General features: G+C 37.2%; 1 protein-coding gene across 3 annotated transcripts in view; it reads right to left on the bottom strand.

Annotated features, from left to right (window-relative positions):
* Positions 1 to 4,877: 4,877 nt before the first annotated feature.
* The window catches only part of LOC116862623 (glycerol kinase-like), a 72,264-nt gene continuing 54,804 nt past the window's right edge, over positions 4,878 to 22,337 (bottom strand). For 2 of the 3 annotated variants that reach the window (XM_032849977.1, XM_032849978.1), the window contains 8 exons: positions 17,477 to 17,555; positions 16,598 to 16,694; positions 15,986 to 16,070; positions 15,115 to 15,235; positions 14,860 to 15,003; positions 11,820 to 11,900; positions 7,955 to 8,041; positions 4,878 to 6,038 (listed from right to left, as the gene is read on the bottom strand). In XM_032849977.1, coding sequence (XP_032705868.1) covers positions 6,025 to 6,038; positions 7,955 to 8,041; positions 11,820 to 11,900; positions 14,860 to 15,003; positions 15,115 to 15,235; positions 15,986 to 16,070; positions 16,598 to 16,694; positions 17,477 to 17,555 — 708 coding nt within the window. In that variant the 3' untranslated portion in view covers positions 4,878 to 6,024. The remainder of the gene's footprint in view (positions 6,039 to 7,954; positions 8,042 to 11,819; positions 11,901 to 14,859; positions 15,004 to 15,114; positions 15,236 to 15,985; positions 16,071 to 16,597; positions 16,695 to 17,476; positions 17,556 to 22,337) is intronic. The other variant, XM_032849979.1, reaches the window with a different exon arrangement.

Genomic DNA, 22,337 nt, shown 5'->3' on the forward strand with positions numbered 1-22,337 from the left:
GTTTAAACAGTTTGGAGAGAAACAGTATGGGGAGATAATGAACATATGAAATTAAACTGTTTAGAACCTGGGGCTCGTGGGTTGTGCCAATCAGTTAAGCGTCCCACTTAGTTTCGGCTTAGGACATGATCTCAGGGCCGTGAGGTTGGGCTCTGCGCTCAGTACGGAGTCTGCTTAAGATTCTTTCCCTTTCCTCTTCCACTTCCCTCTGCACTCTTTCTCTCAAATAAATAAATCTTTTTTTAAAAAAAGAACTGTTTAGAATCTTAAGACATGACACCATTGAAGGGATCCAGTTAGAGAAAAATCAAGTTACTGATAATTATGGCAATATATTTTAGGTAACACTTTTGGAAGACTGCCTCTTTATTTATCAAGGCTTTGGGGGGAAGCAGGTTAAACGCATCCTATAATATTAGTATAGAATACATTCTATTGGACAGACCATCCATGGAAACCTCTGGGGAAGGTGAATAGAAGGCCAGATCTTCCATTTCATTGCAATCTTTTATGTATTAGTGACTAAATCATTTCCCTTATTTCCAATATTAGATACTCGAAAACGTTAATGGAAGTGGAAGAAAAAAAGTTAAATTTACTAACCTCCATTTTTTCAAGGAGCCTTCCTTCTGAGGGCTCATTTCAGAGATTACGAACTCACATCCCATCAGGGACTGGTCATACACTGACTTTACATTAATGCAAATTAAAAACAATTTTGTTATTTTAAACAAGCCTGTGGGCTGAATTTGCCTGTGGGTAACTAACTTACAACATCTGAATTCGTAACATTATATATTTCATTGATATAATACATATGCCATAAATGCACCCCTTTAAAGTGTGTAATTCAGTGAGTTTTAGTATATTCACCGAGTTGTACGACATTTACCACTAATCCTAGAACATTTTCTTCACCCCCCTCCACCAAAACCTCATACCCATTAGCAATTTCTTCTCTGTTCCCTTCCCCGCCAACCCAGACTCAGGCAACTAATAACCATTTGTCCCTCTATGAATTTCCTTATTTTGGGCATTTCCTATAAGTGGGATCACATGATATGTGGCTTTTGTGTCCTTTTTTCACTTTGTATAGTTTCTAAGGCTCAATCATGTTACAACATGGATGTTATCAGTGCTTTATTCATTCTTATAGCTGAATAATATTCCACCGTATGGCTATACCACCTTTGATTTGTCCATTCATCAACAGCTTGTTTCCTCTTTTTTGGCTATTATGAATAATGATGGCATGAACACTCATGTACAATGACTTCTGAATTTAAATTCAGAAATTTAAGTTAGATTTTTTTTTTTTAGGTAGGCTCCATGCCCAGCATGGAGCCCAATGCAGGGCTTAACCTCACCATCCTGAGATTAAGACCTGGGCTGAGATCAGGCACCCCTTAAATTAGATTTATAAACAACTAATACATTAACATGGTTCAAGATTACATATGCTAACAATTAATGTAGTTCAAATAGATATAAACAGTGAAAAGGTTTTTCTCACCCTTGTCTCCCACATGTCCGATTATCACTACTTTCTGTCCTACTAAGTAAACACTATTAACAGCTCCTTAAGATGTCCTCACAGCATAGGCAAACGTCCTCGCTTTTCTTTTAATAGAAAGAGCACACTTATGCACTCCTCTGCACCTTGCTTTCATTTTTTCCTGGATAGTTTCCATGTTTCTACAGTATCATTCTTTTCTAAAGCTACACATATTCTGTTCTGTGATTGTACCAATTTATTTTTTATTTTTATTTTTTATTTAACATTTTATTTAACATTTTATTTTTATGTAATTTTTATACCCAACATGGGGCTTGAACTCACAACTCTAACATTGTTAAGAGCAGTACACTCCACCAACGGAGCCAGCCAGGCACCCCTTGAGCAACCTGTTTTGAACCTACTTTCTGCTTCTTAGAGTATTTATCTTTATAGTCCCCACACATAATTTAATGGGTCATTTTCACTAAATGGGATTTAAAGGAAAACCTCAGGAAAGTTTTTTCTCTATGGTGTTTAGCATATCTAGTATTTTATCATAAAACAGGAATTAAGATAAGTAGCTATATAAAGTACAGGCCAAGTAGTAATCCAGTGGATTTAAAAGTCAGTTTTCAGGGTGCCTGGCCAGCTCAGTCGAAGTATGTGACTCTTGATCTCAGGGTTGTGAGTTTGGGTCCCACACTGGGTTGAGATTACTTTAAAAAAATGAAATCTTTTTTAAAAAGAGGTTTTAAACAGTTATTATTATTATTTATTATAGTAAGCTCTTTGCCCAACATGGGGCTCAAACTCACAAGCCTGAGATCAAGAGCTGCAGGTTCTGCCAACCGAGCCAGCCAGGTGCCCTCAGAGTCACTCAGTTTTCCAACTATTACATGACCTCCTGAAAGTTGTCAGGAAAAAAAAAAGGTTGTTAGGTTGCAAAAACAAACGTCAAGTAGACTTCATTATTTCAGTGTTTTTAGTTAAAATACGCTATGAAAGTTAGTAAAAAATAATTTCTGGAATCCTTCTACACTGTCGGTAGGAACGTAAAATGGTACAGTCACTATGGAAAACAGTATGGACATTCCTTAAAAAACTAAAAGAATTACTCTAGGATTCAATAATCCCACTTCGGGGTATTTACACAGAAGAATGGAAATCAGGATCTCAAAGAACTATCTACACTCCCATGTTCACCACAGCAGTATTCACAACATCCAAGATATGGAAATAGCCCAAAGGTCCTTCAACAGATGAATGGATAAAAAAATGTGATATGTGTTGTGTGTGTGTGTACACAACACACACACAAACTGAAATATTATTTAGCCTCAAAAAAGGAGGAAACCCTACCATTTGCAACAACATCACTAGACCTGGAAGATATTATGCTAAGTGAAATAAGCCAGACACGGAAAGACAAATACACATAATCTCACTTATGTGTGGAATCAAAACAGGAAACAAAAATGTCAAACTCACAGTAATAGAGGATAGGTTGGTGGTTACCAGGGATTGGGGGAAAGCAGAGTTGCTGTTCAATAGCTTTAGTTATGTAAGAAGAGTAAATTCAAGAGATGTGCTGTCTAATGTGCCGTCTACAATTAACAACATGGTACTGTGCATTTAAAAATGCATTAGGAGGGTAGAGCTCACGTTAAGCATTCTTACCATACACACACACAAAACAAAGGGACACAAGGAAACCTGTGGAGGGGATGGATTTGTTTATTACCATGATTGTGGTGATGGTATAATGGGTGTTGGCATATGTCCCGACTCCTCAAAGTGTATACATTAAATACGTGCAGTTCTCTGTGTATCAATTTTATAGCTCATTAAAGCTGTAAAAATAATGTTTGTACTTCTATTTACCATTAGGTAGACACTATGAGTTAAATGCTACCTACTCTACCATCGGTGCTGTTAGTTTCTGGGCTATGACATCTTTTTCTGCTGGTTTCTCAAAAATACCTAGCATTTTTCATTCCCAACATGATACAAAACACCCAAAAAGCAAAGAATTAAGTTTGGGCATTTCAAAAGAAACACTAAAATTTCTAAGATATTGTTACAGAAGCAAAGATGCATTTACTTCTTTTACAGATTAACTAAAGAACAAAAGATTGAAGTTTTGGCCATCAGGTTGAGAGAATAATGGCACACTTGACTCCATCAGCAAACCCAGATAGAACAGAAAGAAACCAGTAGAAAGGCATGGCTAGCACAAGAGGCCCTAAGTGATCATGATTTCTGACCTCACCGGTTATTTTCTGGATGCTGAGATGGAACAGTGTAGTCTTTCCCAATAGAATGACTAAGGTGCTCACCATTTCAGAAACTACTTCTTAGGCTCTTGGTTAGTTTCAGAGTGTGCCTGATCAAGTGCTAACAGCTGAGCTTTATGTTTCCTGAAACATCCTTCTGGATTTAACCTTGATTTTAAGTTCTAGTCTATAAATGAGAAATGCAAGTAAGAATGAGGGGTCAATTTATTTTAAGTCATTTTACCATTAAATACCAATATGCACAGTTCCAAACATTTATAAATATTTCAATTTATAGAAAATTAATGGAATCTTAAAATTATCTGAACAGTGATTTAACAATTATTTACAATTAACTGATTTCATAGAAACATAATTATGTTTAAAAGTACCCTCATCACAAAGTAATAATTTCACAGTACCTTTCTATAATATTTTTGTCACTCAAGTGGCAGCTGCAGCAATAAAACCCAAGTAGATTGAATAATTTAGAAACAGCATAATCAGAACTGCAAATGCAAGCCACCATTTATGCCAAACAAAACAAGACCTTTTATACTAATATATAAATATTTCCCCATTTTCAGCACTGGTTGAAGAAAATATTAGGAGATAGTATTTTATTTGTAGTAAACAGAAATTAATTTTAGGATTTAAAAAAAATTGACATTAAGATGCTGGATTAGGTACGTTTTTATAACATGTAATACTATTTTGAGAAATTCTTGGTTTCACTGGAAGCCATTTCTAATTGCAAACCTTTCTTCAGTTGTATTAGGACAGTAATGGAGATAAGTCTCTGTGATCCCAAATAGAAATTGTACTTGCTTACAAGCAACTAATAACACATTTGGATACAAAGAGATTCTTGGCTTTATTCCTAAGGTTTTCTTCTACTTCAGTGTTTAACCTTTTTTGCTATTCCCTCTAAACAATCCCAAATATTTCTAAAATTGTGTCAAAGGAAGATAACTTTATATGGACTAGGGCTTGTTTGAAAACAATATTTACCATAGTATTCCACAATTTTGTCTTTTTCCTTTTTTTTAAAGACATATATCCAGCTAAAACAATTAAATAAAAAGGTATGGTGTAAGAAATATAGCTGAAGTCACGATAAAGTACATTTTCTTTTATTGACTAAGAACATATACTTAAACTTTAAATGCTGGCTCTCTTAAGAAAAAGTTTCTCCTTGTAAATATGCATAACCGTTGCCCCAAAATGTTTACAGTGATTTCCCCAAAATATTTATACACACAGTGGTCCACTTAAGACCAGCCCCATTATAACCTACTGAATACAATGTGCTCTGAATTTATAAATGGGCTACCCTCTGTATATAAAATATATAGGCATGTATGTTAGACATACAATTAAGAAATATAAAAAGGAGAGATGAAAAGAAAAAGTGTTCTTCCCTGTAAGATCCAGACAGATATTCATTGTATTAGTGAGATCATGTAAAATGTCCTCTTGATTTATAAATGGGCTGCCCTCGCTATATAAAATATATATAGGCATGTATGTTATACATACCAAGTGAAAAATATAAAAAGGAGAGATGAAAAAAGAAAGGAAAAAGTGTCCTTCCCTAGAAGATCCAGACAGCAATTCAGTGAATGAGTGAGACCACGTAAAGTATCTGAAGAATTTCAGTTTTGGCAAATACCTTTCTGGAAAATGTCTAAACTATGAGAGTACTCAATTTGCATTTTAGGAATTCCATAGAGGTGTCCATTTAACCATTCGGGGAAGATGTTGTGGCCTCCTTAATATGCAGAAAAAAGGACTTTTAGGGACTGTTAAAAAGAAATGGAACAAAAAGCCACTCATTTTTAGCTGGTTAGTAATCACCCCTTAGTCAAGTGTGTGTAGTGCAGAGAACCAAATCCTAGACCATCATCAGCGTTTGAGTGTGTTTGATGAAAGGTTCCAATGAAATGAAGGACCTGAATTCTTCCTAGATCTCATAGGGAATGGGGCAGGACACGATGGCAAAGGAGGGGTCAGCCCCCAAGGTGGCTGGTCCAATCTTAACTCATGATGTTAAAAAACACACCGAATGTTTCTATAGCATTCTTTCTGCTGCATTTTCTTTATTTTAAGCCACAGGTCTACTTGGAGGGTCATGCAGCAAGTGGCTTATAAATAAAATCAGAGTCTATGAATAGTGTCATCACATTAAGGAGACAATCGCTGGATTCTCTCATTAGGCAAAGAGCTCGCATCTTTGGAATCCGTGAGTTGGTATCATTTATGGATACCTAAAACGAGGGACAAAAACCACATGTATCAGTAACAACATACACGCAATTTATGAGTTGAGGCAATGAAGTCTATTCAATCATTGGAGCTACACATTGCACATTATTTCTAAATACTGGCTTCAGTTAAAATGCAAACAAATATAACTAGGCCAACTCCAAAATTAGCAAATATTAACGCTATTGTTAATTGTTTATCAAGGCAAGCGATTCCCACTGTTCTCGAATCTCAGCATATGTTACCAAGAGAGAGAACCTAAAGATGGTAATCCTATCCATTTGGGAGCCTAGGAATTTAGACACATAATGTATCCCTTAGCTTAGAGATAAGCTATATGGCTCAATTCTGAGAGAGCGTAGGATTTTTCATGCTCATGGTACCAAGGAGGAAACAGGAGGAAAAAAAAATCACTGAAAACATTCAGTTGCAATATTTTCTCCCCTTTCCAAACCATCATTATGTAGCCAAAAAAAAAAAAAAAAAACTCAGGATAATGAAAAAATGATAAAGCTTTTGCTAAAACAAGTCATACGTTTCTTTGCATATGTGCTGCCGAAGCGAGCACTGTAAGTTTCTTTGTAAACCTAAATTACTTATTTTTGGATTATCACAATATTTGGAAAATATTTTTGGATATTCATTTTGGAGATTTTGGAAAATTACAATATTTGTACTTTTCCACCAAACATTCCCAAGAAGCAGAAAGAAAAAAGACATCTGTAAATTCTGTATAGACTTATGCATCCAGAAGTCCTTCATAAGGTGAAAGCACTAATACCAACATAAGGTATTGTTTTTACGAAAGCAGATTTGAATAAACTGATCCCAAATATGAAGGATATGGAAAATGGTAGTCTAGTTTTAAGCTCTCAGGCAAGTAACTCATATTTTATCATTAAAAGATAATCTAATGTTCTGCTACTGTAAATACTTTTCATTTCAAATTTACATAGAGCTCTAAATTAATGACGTCAAGTTAAGGCTTGCCAGATTTCTACAATCAGATGTTCCTTCCACTATCAATAAAGTGTACATTTTACATGTTAAACCCAGGTCAACATCTAATTAATTATGAGAAATAACTGAACTCTTTCTCTAATTATGAAGATTATGAAAAAATTATGAAAAAAACATTTCACTTTCTTGGTAACATATGGGACAAGTCATTGCCACGTAAGCTCTTAAGCCTCAATTGGAAGAAAAATTGAGCTATCATCAGGAAAAGCTCCCCAGAACGATTATTACATTTAAATTATCACAGGTTATGCAATGTATTTCATAACATGCTAAGTAGTTTTATTTTTCTAATGAGCAGAAATTAATGTGCAAAAAATACTTCAGTTTTAAGTCTAACTCTTATTATTTTAGCAATCATTTTTAAAACTTCATCTCACAAAATATACTCTTTTAACTAAAATAAAAGAGACTATATATGTTCCCCGATTTTAGAGTTTTCCAGAGACTCTGCTAACGTACTCTCGTGGAAACTCTTAACCAGAACTGAAATACTTAGACTCGTATAGCAAGTTTTCTTGAGTTTGGAGAAGTTACGTACGTTTGAGAGCCAATTAAATTGTCAAAAAACTATATTTGAACATTCATCTGTCACTCTGAAAGTCCTTTCATGTAAGCTTTCACAGCACTACTTTCACTTCTGCTTCCTGCCACAGCTGACAGCAGAAGGTAGCCCCTCAAAGAAACTGTCATTTACTAACAATAAAAGAATTAAGCAGAGCCACAGTCCTCAATTCTGACTGCTCTGAAAGATTAATAGGTCTAACAAATTAGACCTTTCATGGATTTTCCAGGTTCCTAAGCACAGGAAGAATGAAAAACACTAAACATTTTCTGCCAAGTTATACACAAATACATTCGTGCTAACTAATAAAATTGTCTAATTTAAAGAGTAACTGACCTGAGATGTACCTTGCTCCGATTAACATTACCATGCTACTCACTATAAAAAAGCCCAAGGGTAGACTACAGAAGATACTAGGGTCACCTGTGGTCATCCAAGTAGAAGGGAATTCCAGTCAAGCAAACCAAAAGAGAGACACATAATTACAATATTTGTGTTAAGAATCACATGACAGCAAAACAAAATAAGTTATAAAAACAGTATATTCATAAAAGCTAGCAGAGTTATTACTTCAAATCAAAAATATAATCAATCTTGAAGGCTTATGACAGTTAACAAACAATACGGATAGCATGCCACAGGTAGCCAAGAACATAATACATATATAAACCCACATAAGCCTTCCATTGGCAAAGCTGAAGAGAGTTGATGGAGAACTTTTTGGGAGGCTGTTGATTTTTGCTATTTTAATTCTTACCCCAAAGATACTAAATGAGCAACCCAATTCAAAGTAGAGATCCTTTAGCTATCAGAGAAGAGTTATACTGGTCTAGTGAAAATGAACTTCAAAGGCTATTTTTGCTAAAATAATTGGTTTTGTTTTCTTTTTTAACCAGAATGTGCTATGTAAGGAAATGCACCTCACAATTACTATTACTGCCCCCCCAATTACAGGGGTGCCTGACTGGCTCAGTCTATGGAGTGTCCGATTCTTGATCTCAGGGTTGTGGGTTTGAGTCCCATGCTGAGTGCAGAGATTACTTAAAAATAAAATCTTAAAAACTAAAGTGTATGAATCCATATATTTTTAAGAAGATTTTATATATGTATTTGAGAAGACAGACAGGGCACAAGCAGGGGGAGGGGTAGAGGGAGAGGAAGAAGCAGACTCCTCGCTGAGTGTGGAGCCCCATGAAGGGCTCTGATCCCAGAACCCTGAGATCATGACCTGAGCTGAAGGTAGGCACTGAACTAACTGAGCCACCTAGGCAGACGTGAATTTTTTTTAAATCCACATACGTATGTAAACTACACCCAACATGGGGCTCAAACTCATGACCCCAAGGTCAAGAGTTGCAAGCTCTACGGACTAAGCTAGCCAGGAGCCCCATGAATCCACATTTTTTAAAAACTGCCTGAAAATATGGTTGTGCTGGTATTTTCTAACCTAACTTCTGTCAAAATCCCTTCCTTTAAAGAATATTCTTTATGCATATATGGTATTCTTGAATTTAAAAATTATATATTTGTATTATTTAATGTTCTTTAAAAAAGAAGCATATTCAAAATTAACCTCCAAGTTTTAAGAATATACAACCACTGGATGAAAAGGCTTCACTGAAATGCAGCTAGTTATTTGCTATGGGCATAGTTTTTGATATAATAAACTAAGGATAGTCATTTATTTGCCTTTTTGGGAGAGGATTCTTTTTTCCCTTCACCACATATTTCTTTGCCTTAGAAGGCAGATTAAAAGAGGCATATAAACCATTTTCCTCCATTTTACCACTGCTTATATTATTTTTCAGATAAAACCAAGGTTTCTTTTTGTTTCCATATTTGTAGAGACCACATTTTGATTTGATTCTCAGAAAGGAAACACATATTCTTGTTCTTTCAGGGCAAGGTATCAGTTACGCTAAGTTCTTTGTTTTTGTTTTCTTCCAGTTAGGCTAAGTTCTAATCACTAATTTCCTGATATGGCTACAGCGAGTTTTAGTTTGCAAAGAAGACCCTGAGGACAACCTGCATTCACAAGTCCTCACCGAATTAGTTGGTATTAATTAATTATTAACCATTATTAATTATTAATTTTAAATTTAATTAATTTAAATTTATTTTTTAAATTTGTGTTGTATTATATGTATTTTTTTTCTCGTGTTCAGTTAGGCAACAGGTGGCATTTATTTTATGAAAATATATCCCTTTTGGTCACACACACACACACACACATTATTTGCTAGCTGTGCATTTTAAACCAATTTGACCTGTTTCTAAAATGCTGTTTTGGTGTGTCTGGAGTGCAAAGCCAAGCTTATCATCTATGATGAGCTCTCTCTAAAAAGTATCAGACTCCCAATCACTTCTACAACATTTTAAACATGTGTCAGAATGTGTATTAAACATTGTTTACAAAATATTCAAATATAGTTAGAAATAAGAAAATAAATATGACTGATTGGTAAACTGTTTTGGAAATTAAGCTAACATAGTGTTTTCCTTAAAAATTAAAGCAATTTAAGGAGCATGAGAGACCAGGTAGCAATCCTAATATCCTTTCAAGATTATTAAAATAGGATTCTATCTGTACTGTTACTGTTATATATAGTTTACACTGCTTAAAGAAATACAATAAGCATGTCACTAATTGAATATAAGTCTGAGTTTATTATAGAGCCTAGAGACTCAATATTATACATTAGAGTGTGTTTCAAAAATCTACTAAAGAATGTCTTCAAACTCTTAAATGCACTGCAGTCTGAAACAAAAACAAAACATGAAAAATCTAAAACTCAACAGCAGAAACTAAAGAAATCGTGCAATTTTCTTTCATTAATTTTTCTTATGTTTTAAATTCACTGAGAGTAAGGTAGACAAACAAACTGAAAATGACCAATTGGTTTTATGGGAATTTTGCAGTTAAAATTTGATCTTCAACTGCTAGCTAGTAAGGTGTGTGTGTGTGTGTCACACTGGGTGCAGGGAGGGACAAAGGGATGACTGTGCCATTTAAAAAAAAATCCACCAAGTCAACGTAAACAGGACTCCACTGCTCATTAGCCATTGATTAAGGGCAACTAGAAAATAAATCAGGGTCCACGTTGTTGTATCTTGCAAGCAACTAGCACCAGGCTAGGAGAACTTATGATCAAGAAGTTTTGTTATAAAGGGTCTCAAAATCACAAAAGGTCTTAGTAAGAAAAGCTTTGCCACCAACTTGGAAAGAAAACTAAACAGATTTAAAGAAAAAAGATATTAAGCTTATTTCGGAGGAAAAAAAGCTTCAGGTAGGAACATCCAGGACTAAAAATATAGATCAGTGATCTGTGGTAATGGATGGTTCCAGAAGTATCTCCCAAAAGCCAAATACATTAAAAGTAATTCTATATCCAATTTTGGGTTGGAAGGCAGGTAATATTTCATTTGTAAACTCTTCTCCATTAAACTGTATATTTCTGTACATTATTGGACATTGTTCTATTTATTACATTCTAAATCTTCACTTAGCAAAGAATTTAAATATTATGGCATATTAAAGGCACGTTTAAGTCTGTTTAATTATCAAGTGCATAGTAAAGGCAGGTTAAGGCTGTCTGACTGAATGGTTTACTTAAGCCCAATGCCTTCCTACTTAAGTGACTGAAAAAAATAGTTCTCTATTTTCTGCCAATATTTCCCAATCTATTATGATACTTCTAATTCACTATTTGGTACATTTCTTCCTCTCTGACTCCAATGAGTTCTCATAATGTACATTCACTAAGAACTTGGAATCAGCCTAGGAAGTAGAGAAATATATTCTGAAATTAACCTAAGTTTTGGTTAGTTCAGGCTATGAAGACAGCCCCCCAAAAAGGTAAAAGGAGACACTTGAGTGAAAAAAAAATAAAAAAAGGAAAACTCTGATTTTCTTTTTCATTGAGAAGAAAGAAATAATTTTACTTTTAGAAAGCTCAGTTACCCACTGAAGTACCAGGAAACTAATAAGGAAAAGAGAGGGCAGGATAGAATTAAGTATGTATCTATCTCATAATTTACATTTTATGTTTAGAACTTTAAAGTGTTTTCAAAATGTTAGAAACTCTGGACATATGATAATGCTTTTCTTCAGGGCAGCCTTACTAAGTGTAAATGGTTAGATACTTAAAGAAGTTAATTAACACACTAGGGCAAAGTACAAGAATAATAAAAACATTTTTACCACTTTCTGAAGACTGAGTTGTAACCCAGCCCACTGACTTCATCACAGCTTTCTTCCATGTAGAGTAACGAATTTCACTTTCTAGAAATAGAAGGTAGGAAAAACACACATCTGAAAAGTAGTTTACAGAGATAGTCTAAGCACCGTACTTATGTTCACTCAGCATTTTCAACAAATTGTGACGCATTCAACTGGCATGGGGCTTTACCAGAACTCAGGTTTGGGAGAGATACCTACTGGAAAATGGAGGAGAAATTCAGCGTCGCATGCAGGGTAAAGGGAGACTGGGAGCCAGGCTATCTATGAAGACCAGGCAGGCCATTCACAAACAAGTGGTGATGGATTAGAAAGGGATTCCCATTGGATCTGTTTGCTCTTTCTTGTGGGGAGGAAGCAGGGGAAGTTTGGGGTACAGGGAAAGGGTATACTATAATGTGGGAAGACTAGAAGAAGAATTATTAGTTGGTCTAGTCAAAGGACTTAACAAGTATTGATTTCTCACAAGATTCAAACTGCATTCCTGTGAGACAGGATTATTTTTTTTTTTTTTACCATGGAAATCCACAGTAAGAGGACTAAATAAAAACAGGCACCACTGGTGTGTCCATCCACATGTACTCCTCCTAGTAACAGTGAGGCATGGAGGAAGGTATCCCTGTCAGGCTTCCTGGTCTTTCCACAGCACCTGACGCCTGTGACACCTGGGCAACACTGCTCCAGCATCACTCACTTCAGAAAGCTTTCCAGGGCCCCACTAATGTCCCTCCTCGGTCTTCCCACAGCACTTCCCACACATCTGAGGCTATGAGCCACCACAGTGAACTGTCATGGCCTTATCTGCCTCTCCCAACATACATGAGTCTCCTGAAGGGCATCTCTATATTCCCACATCAGGTCAATTTCTGGCCTGTACGGGGCTCTAAAAGAAGTTTGCTAGAGAATGAATTATTTACACCTAGGTACCCATCTCACACGTGTGTGTTTGTGTGTATGTGGGTGTTATGCGGAGAGGAGTGGGGCTGTTGAAGGGAAGGACAGATGACATGACTGACCAACTCTGGGCTAAGGCCTTAAAAAAAGGCAAAGAAGGCTGTCCTCAGAAATCAGGAAACACTTCCGCACAAAACTTCCTTGCTTTAAGAATGGCATTAGCATCACGAGACCATATACTCACTCTAAACGTTGTTTATTTTAAAAAATTCATTTTTTTCCAGTGGTAGAGAATTTTTGGAGCCCCATTTAATCCAATATTAAAAAGTAAAAATTACTTACAGATAGAGTATCAGATTTTGAAATACATTTCTACATCAAGTTACATGGTATACTCTCTGACTGTAAAATTACTAGTGTTACAATCTACTTTCTTGCATGTGGGAAGGACTAAAATTAGGCAGTGCTGGCTTAGTCTTCCAGAAAATTAAAGAGAAATGCATTTGAAAGCTTATTTCCCAGTAGTGCAAAATCTACTTTGATGCAGTTTTATACACCGGTTTTTAAAAAGTTATAAAATCAAATTCAATATATATAAAGCCTTATTTTTGCATTCATATTTATTTCCGTTTAAGAAATGCACCACTGGGGGAAAAAATGCACCACCGTATTTTAATAAGGTGTTGGTCAGAGCCTGTGGCTTAGCTTAGCTGGTTAGGGCAGTGAATCGGGTATTTGAGGCTCATTTATTCACACTGTTGCCACTTAGGCCCGGCTAATCATGTGTTAAAACTAGCTGGCAGCCTCCTCAACATCTGTCATTTCCTGATTTGTTAATTTTAGCCATTCTGACTGGTGTGAGGTGGTATCTAGGGGAGCCCTCCTACACTGTTGGGGGAATGCAAGCTGGTGCAGCCACTCTGGAAAACAGCATGAAGGTTCCTCAAAAAGTTGAAAATAGAGCTACCCTATGACCCAGCAATTGCACTACTGGTATTTACCCTAAAGATACAAACGTAGTGATCCAAAGGGGCATGTGCACCCGAATGTTTATAGCAGCAATGTCTACAATAGCCAAACTATGGAAAGAACCTAGATGTCCATCAACAGATGAATGGATAAAGAAGATGTGGTATTAAAAAAAAAAAAAAAGATGTGGTATATATCTACAATGGAATACTATGCAGCCGTCAAAAAACTCCATGAAATCTTGCCATTTGCAGTGACGTGGATGGAACTAGAGGTATCATGCTGAGCAAAATAAGTCAATCAGAGAAAGACAATTAACATATGATCTCTCTGATATGAGGAAGTTGAGAAATAAGACAGAGAATCATAGGGGAAGGGAGGGGAAAAATGAAACAAGATGGGATCCGGAGGGAGACAAACCATAAGAGACTCTTAATCTCACAAAACAAAGTGAAGGTTTCTGGGGCAGTGGAGGGGGGAATGGGGTGGCTGGGGGTTGGACACTGGGGAGGGTATGTACTATGATGAGTGCTGTGAATTGTCTAAGACTGATGAACCACAGATCTGTACTCCTGAAACAAATAATACATTATATGTTAATAAAGATAATTTTAAAAAATAAGAATTGAAGAAAATATAAAAAACCAAGGGCTCCTCAAAAACAAAAACAAACAAACAAACAAAAAAAACCCTGGCAGGCACCAAAGACGTTCAGCTCCGTGGCTCATCTATCTCCCTTCTTAGTTTAAAAAAGGCTGTGTTAGCAAGCTAGAAGCAGTGTTATCCTTCTGCATGAAATGACTGTAAACAGAAGTGAATGGCAAAGAAAGTGATTTTGGAAGTTTTTTTAATAAGAAGAAACTATTCATACGCAGTGTACCCCAATATTCTTAGTAACCAATCTAAGACAGTAGCATTTGCTATTTTACTTAGTTTCTGAACTCATCTATAAACAGAAAGGCAAACTCTCTCTCCTTTCCATGGTATACCATTACATTAAAATTTTAAAAGAAATTTTATTTTTAAGTCATCTCTCCACCCAACATGGAACTCAAACCAATGACCGCAAGATCAAGAGGTGCGTGTTTCTCTACTGACTGAGCCAGCCGGGCCCCCCTAAGTTTTCATTTTTTAAACATACCTTCAGCATTGATCTGTGGTTCAAACCGCTCCATTGTGACCGCTGACAGATCCTCGGGTTCGAGACTCCAAACGCCAACTCCTTCTGCGGCCCCCGCCGCCATGGCCGCTCCCAGGGCAGTTGTTTCGGGCATTGAAGGCTTCACTGAGGGAAGACGGCAATATCAACATCTTTGCAGTTACATATGCCTAAAAATACCACTTCTTCTGAAAGAAACATTACCCTCAGAATGTAAAGGAATGAAGGCTTACTAACCTACTGGAATATACAGAATGTCTGCCTGCAGCTGCATAAGAATTTTGTTGTTGGTCATTCCTCCATCTACCTGCAAATGACTGAGTGGAATTCCACAGTCTCGGTTCATGGCATCCAAAATCTTAAATAAAACAATGCAATAAATGTAATTAAACTACTGCTCCATGGTGACATCTCTGAAAATGGCAGTCTTCTACCCAAAAACCCTGAAGAGCTTCCCAAAGCCTATAGAATCAAATTTAGATTTTTTTAAAAAAGTTTTAATAAACGTATTTATTTATTTGACACAGAGAGAAAGAGAGAATACAAATAGAGCGGTGGGCAAAGGGAGAGGAAGAAGCAGGCTCTCCACTGAGCAGGGAACCCAACACACAGCTCGATACTGGGACCCTGGGATCACAACCTGAGCCAAAGGCAGCCACTTAAGCAACTGAGCCACCCAGGCGCCCCTCAAATTTAGATGTCTTATTCTGGTCTTCCAAGCCTTCCTTCATATATTATACCACCTTTCTTCCTCACTACACCTCCGCCCTCACCCAAAGAGCCAGCCATGCCCAAAACCCCAACTTTGCACCCTGGTTTCTTGCCTTGATGCCTATGTTTGTGCTACTATTTCCTTTACCTAACATTTACTACTCAATATTCCCCCAACTGTAAAACACTCAGCCCCTGGCAGATGACAGGAACTCAGAAGGTCATGACAGCTATGAAAAAGGGGAGAAACTTGTATTTATTAGAAGAGACCTTAGGAAGGCTTAATTTTTGATTAGGTATTTAATAATGAAGCATGTAATAAATTTCCAGCATTAATATAGAATTCATTTGAAAGTGATAAAAGTGGACGAAGTACAAGAAAAAAAGCCTTTATTACCTCCCGGGTTTGGAAACAAACAGCTTCTAATGCAGCAAAAGCAATATGGCATTTATTGGTGAACTGAGTAAGCCCACAGATGATCCTAAAAATACACACGAAGATTTTTAAGATTAGAGTGGAGTATACGAGTCATCAATCTGAAATTTCCTGAATATGGAAAGGTTGACCTTGGTAGACAGACAAGGTCAGGGGGAAAATGCACATTAAAAAAAAAACTGGACATAAACACTGAGCAGCTTAGAAAGTTCTTCTGGTCCACAATCTTGCATCCACACAGGAAAAAGTCCAGGATCCAAATGAACATAAGACAATAATGTAACACCAAATTAAAATTCATCTGGATGATGTCCGCTGGACACATGACTGGCAGAGGCCTTGAAGAAAAAAGATCACAACACTAACATGGATGTGGCAGGGGCTTATTGTCAGATGATTTCTAACTTCTTGCAATTTAAAGGTTCTGAAATTAATGCTCTCCAAACAGAAAAGGTTTCCTCAACACTTGAAAATCTTTTGGAAATAGACAGGAAACTAGTGGCCAATTAGCTATTAGCTAATTTAGTAAATAAATCAAGACCTGTAAAAGGACATCTCATATTCAACTCTTACCCTCTTGCACTGGGCTCCCAGTAAGGTGCATACAACCCGGAAAACGCGGGGACGAAGTAGCAGCCGTAAGAGGTACCTACTTCTTTAGCAAGTTTTTCTAGTATTAAAAAAGAGAGAGAGAAATAAAAGTCACTCTAAAATATTCTATTAATCAATAAACACATCTGCATAAAAAATTAGGATTGGGCTTTTGATTTCTTATTCACTAGTACAGCAAAATGTTCCGAATGAAAGACGTAAGCTAGGAGCAACAGAAGCAAACTTCCCCACATTGAACACCTCCCACTACAGTGTAACCCAGGCCAAGAAATAAAGGAACTGGACTCATTTCATTCAGGTATTTTGACTCATTTCCACTATTTCTAAAGTGGCTGACTACGAGATGAAGTAGTCTCCAGTGCAGCCCCAGTAAGAAGTGTATTTCTGACTGTTTCACCTTCAGGCTGATGTAAAGAAGTAGATGAAAGAGTGGGGAGAGGAGTTCAAAAATAATTATCCGTACTAAAAATAGTCATATTAATAGTTAAACGATAGGCACCAGGGTTTTACTGCTCAGTCTGAGACTTAAAGTTCTTTCTCACCAGGTAAATGTTAACTGGACTACTTTACCTGCAAACTCTGGCCATCTTCACTGTTCAAATTATGTGAGTAATTTTTATGCCCTACCTTGCCAGTTTATTAAGAGTCACCACTAATTATATCAATCTGTTGTCTTCCAAATCTTCACAAAATAGTCTTTTATGTATAAATCCAACTCATAATGGGAATCTGTATCATTTAATGTCACACACGGCTCAAAGTACAAGTACTAACAGAGTGCAAAGGTAAAATATTAAAAATTTTCATTCTTTAGATTCTGTTTTGTTAGAACATACTCACCGATTTCCTCTGAGGTCTTTATAATTCCAAGATTGTCTCTTAGCCAGCGAATAACAGCACCAGCTATAGCTACAGAACCCTACAGAAGAAAAGGAAGCCCAGAGAGAATGTATGTTACTACTGTAAGATTTTTTTGAGCATTTCTTAATGCATGACACTCCAAGATGGATACCATTTAAAAATGTGAACTTTGGTGCCTTGACAAGTATCATAAATGAAGTCTACTAATGCAAACATAGTTTTACCTAGGTCATTAGAGAAGTTTTTTCATGAGAGAGGGCAAAGAAGTGAGCCCTCCAGCACACCCTTGAACCTATCCAATCTGCTGTTCTATGGACTGCTGTCGAACTATGAAGTAGATCATCACCCAGAAAACACTTCCGCCTCATCTCTCGAGTTATTAGGAGAGGCCATATTAGAAGTTTTTTTCAAAAACATTTCCTCTAACAGTATATGATGATGATGATATTGTGTTATTCATCATACACTACATCACTAGTCCTTGATGTAGTTTTCCATGATTCACTGTTTGTGTATAACACCCAGTGTTCCTCAATCAAGCAACAGCAACAAAAAAAAAGTGAGCAAAAAAGCTAACTACAAAGTCATTATTCAACAAAATCACTAAGGGATGGGAAGGTGGGGGACGAGGCTGTGGCAATAAGGAAGAAAACATACGATTTGGAGTCAGATGAACAGGTTTTGAGTCTAAATGCTAGTTTTTATTCAGGTAAGTAAACTAATGAACTTCAAACAGCTGCTGGGCTACAAGTCTAGCGTAATGGTTTTGTGGTTATCAGCTAGTGGAACTTTATACTTTGGGAAACCAAATACTGACAAACCTCATTTCCACTGAAGAGGCAGTACACTATATGCTTAGATACTTTTTTTTTTTTTTTTTGGAGAGGAAGCAATTTGTTTTGGCAAAAGGAATATCAAGGTTTTCATGAAAAGTAACTGGTCATGAGCCAGAGGGCATCACTTTGATTGAAACAAAAGAAAAAAATTACATAAAGCCACTCTCAAAGCTCCAGAAGAAAATTATTTTGAATTTGGTTATCAGGAGTATATAGATAGGAATGTTTGCCTATAAGCAAAAAAATAAACTCAATATAAGAAAATAAAAGGTAGATTAAGAACAGTCATCTGAAATAAGAATGTAATTTTGGTACCTGGACATAATACATGGTATTAGCTAGCCTTCTAAACAATTAATAAAAATGAAAGAAACCTCCGAATTCACAAAAGATGTGGTCTTCTGAATTCAGAGGCAGGGAATAAAGTGGAAGATGGTATAATGCTTTCAAGAAGGGCAGGAAAAAAGGGTACAGGAACAGAAGCCTAAAATGATAGACGGTGACCATCTACTTGCTATCAAATAAGTTACCATCAACTACCTCCTAAATATTAAGACCCAATACTTCAGTGTTTTGTCTACAAACATGAATGAACTCTCATTCGAAGGCTTGACCCAGGGAAAGGTGCATAGAAAATGAATAGCTGTACTCTAAGAAAGACATAACAGAAATGAGAAGGTGTAGTAAAGAAAATTAAATGAAATGATGAATAGGACACGAGGAATAAATAAAAACTAGGGGTGCCTGGGTGGCTCAGTTGGTTATGCATCTGCCTTCAGCTCAGGTCGTGATCTCAGGGTCCTGGGGTGAGGGACACATAGGCTCCCTGCTCGTGAGGAATCTGCTTGTCCCTCTCCCTTTGCCCTTCCCCACCCTACTTGGGCTCGCTCTCTCTCTCTCTCTCTCAAATAAATAAATAAAATCTTTTAAAAAACAACTAAATACATAGCCTCTTAATTGGAAGGCTAAGAAACAGGCTATCAGAAGAGCAGATTAAAAATAATGAAGTAGGTGGCACCTGGGTGGCTCACTCAGTTAAGCATCTGCCTTCAGCTCAGGTCATGATCTCAGGGGTCCTGGGATCGAGTCCCCCATCGGTGGGGAGCCTGCTTCTCTCCTTCTGCCTGCTCCTCCTATTTGTGCACCTTCTCTCTCTCACACACAAATAAATAAAAATCTTTATAAAGATTTTAAATATAAAAAGACTCTTTCTCCCTCTCCCTCTGCTCCTCCCCCAAACCCCTGCTTATACTTGTGCGTGTTCTCTAACAACAACAACAAAAGATAATAAAGTATATCTGATGTAATGTCATAGCAGACAAATATACTTTTCCTCAAGAGCTCTTTGCCATGAACAGTATCCACATAAAGGAAACATCTCAGGATATGGCGTAGTTGTATGATACAAGGCAGTTATGGTTAAAATCAGTGGGTATGGAGAAAAATTACGTAAAATTAAGATTATCCTCAAATTGCTTAAAATCATCCATTAGGCACAGTAAACATAGCTTTGTGTATGTGACAGTAATATGCATCTGTGTATATAATTTATACTGTACTTAATTTGTGTTTAAGATTACAAATGCAAAATCTAACTCCATAGCATTTTTAATTACACAGAAGAGAGAACAGAAACCTAGAGTTAAACCGGGGGACCATTATTTTTAAAATGTAATCTATACTATTAATACTTCAGTAACAAGTTAGGAAATTAAGATAAAAAGGATTTACCGCTCAGAAAGTATACTTTCCAGGAAATTACATTACAAAAGTCCATGAACAACGTTTACAGGCTATGGCAGACAGATCCTTAATTAAGGTGGCCTCCATGGTCCCCACCTCCTGCCCATGGGGGATCCTCTCTCCTTGAGCGCAGTGGGACTTCGAACTTGCTTCCAATCAACAGCACATCAATGGCGATGGGGGACCCATGATGCAGGATACATGATTAAGCTACAAAGATTACCACGGCTGTTGTATGGACTCTCTCCCTTCCCTGCTAGCTTTGAGAAAAGTACAGGGGTCCTCTGTTGGGGTCTTCATGTGAGATGAACTGCGGGTGGCCTCTAGGAGATGAGGGCAGCCTTTGGCTGACAACCAAGAAACTGAAGCCCTCAGTGCTACAACCACAAGGAACTGAACTCAGTCAGTATCTGAGTGAGAGGGCCTAGAAGGAGACGGAGCATTGGATGAGACCACAGCCTTAGCCAACACCTTGACTGCAGCTTTGTGAGTTAAGCCACTTACCTTTGTTACAAAGCAACAGGTAACTAACATATAGGCTTATACCAAAAATGGAGTATCTGGCTTAAGAAGGATGAAAAACTCAGGGCACTTGGGTGGTGCTCAGTTCATGATCCCCGGGTCCTGGGATCAGGAGCTGTGTCAGGCTCTCCACTCACTGGGGAGTCTGCTTCTCCCTCTACTCCTTCCCACCCCCCACTTGTGTTCTCTCTCTCAAATAAATACATAAAATCTTTTGTTTAAAAAAAAGATGAAAAACTCTAAAAAGGAAATCTCAACACACTATTATCATCAATCCTATCAAAGAAGAGATGGGAGAAAGGACGTAAGAAACCAAGGGGGACTATACAGAAGTCCTCTTTGTAACTCATATTTATAAAGACAAAAATGGCATTAGGATTTGGCATGTAAACAGTATTTATTGAGTACCTACTCCATGCCAGCCTGCTCCAACAGTGGTGAAGCACACAGACAAGTACCGTGGCCTCAGGGAACTTGCATCTCAGTGACATAATACAGAATATGCAAGTCTCAAATCCTAAGTAATCTCAACTTCATAAATATTAAAGGCCCCTAAAGGATTTCTGTTTTGTGAAATAATATTTAGAAAAAGCTAAACAACAGAAGGGAGAAGCACAGCTTAAGGAAGATGGCATCCTATTAACAGATGGCAGAGAAAAGGCAGACCTACTCAACTGCTCTATTTTGCTTCAACCTCTTCCACCGCTAAGAAAGATTTTCCAGCAGGGGCATCCAGCTGGCTCAGTTGGTGGAGCGTGTGACTCTTGATCTCAGGGTTTTGAGTTTGAGCCCCATGTTGGGTGCAGAGACTACTTTAAAAAGTCTTTAAAGAATAAAAAGGAAAAAAAATAATAAAAAGGAAAATTTTCTAGTGAATGAGTGGGACAAATTGAAGCAGTTTAAGAGGAGTTTTAAAGTCTTAGAACAACTCAAGGATCATGTGTCCCAATTCCTTTTTACTGATAATGAAAATAGGAACCTACAGAGGTTAACGTATCAGGACCAGATGAATCACATGCCAAGGAGGAGGGAGGAAAAAAAAAGAATTCTTTTGGTGATGTCCACATCAGAAATGGTAAGTTTGCACTTTAAAAATCCCCTCTCTCTGTTCTAGACACAGAGGATAACAGGGCAAAATGTAAAAAGGGAACACTAAAACACCACATGCTGACTCAAACGCAGAGCAGCGGTCGAGGGATACAGAAACAGAAATGCACAACTGAGCAGGGGTTGAGACCACAAGCATAGGAGGTTCTGCTTCAGTTTTCTGTATGCGTCAGGAAGCAGGAGTGGGGGCCAGGAGCCAGCTCCTCCAAGGGAAAGGGGTCCAATGTGGCTTGCTTGCGAAAGACAAGGAATAGTATCAGCCTCAGTGCTCGAAGCCAGGTGCTAGGTGGCGCTCTCCTGCTTGCCTACGGAGAACTATTTGCTGACAAACGCTATGGCTTAATAGAAGATGAGACGGGAAGTAAAAAGTCCAAAACACATGAAGAAATCTATTATCACAAAATCAGTCGACAAGCCTTAATAGCTGGAAGAGAAGTCACTTTAATCTGACAAGGACTTTAAATAAGTCAGTGCTGGAAGAATTCAGAGAGATAAATTGAGGCATGATTTCCATTTTTGAAAAACGGCCCTGAAATTATGAAGCAAAAGAAGAGAGAAATAAAACTAGATAAGGTGGGTATGAACAAACACCAGTTAAAAATGGTGGAAATGAAGTTACTGAGTCAAATTTA

The sequence above is a fragment of the Lontra canadensis genome, unplaced genomic scaffold, assembly GCF_010015895.1.
Source record: "Lontra canadensis isolate GAN:19392208 unplaced genomic scaffold, GSC_riverotter_1.0 scaffold280, whole genome shotgun sequence".
Taxonomy (NCBI): domain Eukaryota; kingdom Metazoa; phylum Chordata; class Mammalia; order Carnivora; family Mustelidae; genus Lontra; species Lontra canadensis.